Source organism: Mandrillus leucophaeus, unplaced genomic scaffold (genome assembly GCF_000951045.1).
Source record: "Mandrillus leucophaeus isolate KB7577 unplaced genomic scaffold, Mleu.le_1.0 Scaffold21, whole genome shotgun sequence".
NCBI lineage: Eukaryota > Metazoa > Chordata > Mammalia > Primates > Cercopithecidae > Mandrillus > Mandrillus leucophaeus.
Genome location: NW_012102143.1, coordinates 7,228,698 through 7,230,648, shown reverse-complemented (window position 1 = coordinate 7,230,648; position 1,951 = coordinate 7,228,698). Strand labels below are relative to the sequence as shown.

Below are 1,951 nucleotides of genomic sequence, written 5' to 3'. Positions count from 1 at the left end.
CTCACTGCAAGCTCCGCCTCCCGGGTTCCCGCCATTCTCCTGCCTCAGCCTCCCGAGTAGCTGGGACTACAGGCGCCCGCCACCTCGCCTGGCTAATTTTTTGTATTATTAATAGAGGTGGGGTTTTACCGTTTTAGCCAGGATGGTCTCTATCTCCTGACTTCGTGATCCACCCGCCTCAGCCTCCCAAAGTGCTGGGATTACAGGCATCAGCCACCGCGCCCGGCCAGTTTGAATGACTTTTGGAACAACTCAGATCTCAAGTTTGTTACTGATTTCACTTTTTTTTTTTCTTTTAAGGAATGTGTTTACTGTGAAAACAAGGAAAAAGGTAATATTTGCATACCATATGAGGAAGATATTCCTTCTCTGGGACTCAGCGAAGTGTCGGACACCAAAGACGACGAAAATGGATCCCCCTTGAATCACAGGATCGAAGAGCAGACGTAACCCCTGCCCCACCTCAGTCCAGCAGCCAGCAAGCTACACAGGTGGTGCTTGGAAGAGACGAAAGATCTTCATGGCTGTTTCCACTGAAATGGACACATACGCTCATGTTGCTTTTTTTGTTTTAGAAAAAAAAAACATAGTTTTCTGAAGGGGTGACTTAAAACTGGAGAGTGGCGAGGGTTTGGAAAGAAATATGTTTTTATATATAAAATATATATGTAGAGTTTTGTGGGATGGGAAGAGACTTTAGCTGTTATTTAACTTGAGAAAGACTAAACGCCTCTTCGTGTCAGGGAAGTTGCCTCAGTGCTCCCAGAAGTCCTGTGACTGTGATGAGACCTCTGTCTGCTGCACCAGTTGGGGACTCTGGCTTCCAGAGCTTTCCCAGGGTGTTTGGATCAGATCAAATTTTGTCCTCTCTTGGGGACTGCTTTTTATCTGAATTATCATTTAGTCAAGGTAGATTTTTTTTTTTTTTTTTTTTTACATACCAAGTGGAGATAGCAGCCTCTCCTAGTTTTCTTTCAAAACGTTTCACATTACATGGTGTGAAGCATTGTTTGGCAAACCAACAGCTTTGGCTTCTGGTGTGGTCAATATTTCAATCTGACATAGCTTTTGTTTGTAGTGAACAAAGTTGAAACATTTGCTCTGGACTAAAGAAGCCTAGTGGTTTGTGTGGCCACCTCCATCGGATGAATGCACACGCAGACCCTCTGCATATTTCTGCATCGTTCTTGTCTCCTTTTCAGACCATGATGGCTGATACAGAGATTGAAATATGTCATCAGTCATCTCTTTATGGTGACTTCCCTCTGCAAACCAGGCTGTGACCAACACATGTGGGACCCAGTCCTGTTTGGTCTTCTTCCGTTGGAGCCACCCAGACATCAGCTTCCACCCAGCCAAGCCCACATCACATCTTCTGGCTGAGAGCAGCCACTGCCACTCAATCCCACAGCTTGCAACTGCGTCTGTATTTTCAGGGGTGCAGTGAGCTTACCTCTCCCGCTGCACCCTGGGTTGGGTGCCCAGCCCTCATTCTTTTCATGAGCCCGACCTCTCTCGGAGCAGCTTTAGGCCTCTGCCAGTGTCCCCAGCACTTTTAAGTCATTTGGATACTTGCGGAAAAGTGAGGCCAGTCTGCCCAACTTTTTACAAAACCTCATGTTGCATTGTATATTCCAAAGATGGTTTGGAAAATTTAATATTCATCCCTGGTGGGAATTCACAGTTATCACTGAAGAACAGTTGACTTAAAATTGGACCAAGACTATGAGGCTTAAAAGGGACCAGGGTTTTCTTTTTTTCTTTTTTTTTCTTTTTTTTTTTGAGATGGAGTTTCTCTCTTGTTGCCCAGGCCGGAGTGCAGTGGCACCATCTCGGCTCACTGCAACCTCTGCCTCCCAGGTTCAAGTGATTCTTCTGCCTCAGCCTCCTGAGTAGCTGGGACTACAGGCACCCGCCACCACGCCCAGCTAATTTTTTGTATTTTTAGTAG

At 45.9% G+C, this 1,951-nt stretch overlaps 1 protein-coding gene across 1 annotated transcript in view; it reads left to right on the top strand.

Annotated features, from left to right (window-relative positions):
• The window catches only part of PER2 (period circadian clock 2), a 58,280-nt gene extending 56,613 nt beyond the window's left edge, over positions 1 to 1,667 (top strand). Inside the window, exon 24 of the mRNA XM_011980316.1 lies at positions 301 to 1,667. Within this exon, the coding sequence (XP_011835706.1) occupies positions 301 to 450 (150 nt within the window). The 3' untranslated portion in view covers positions 451 to 1,667. The remainder of the gene's footprint in view (positions 1 to 300) is intronic.
• The last annotated feature ends 284 nt before the right edge of the window (positions 1,668 to 1,951 follow it).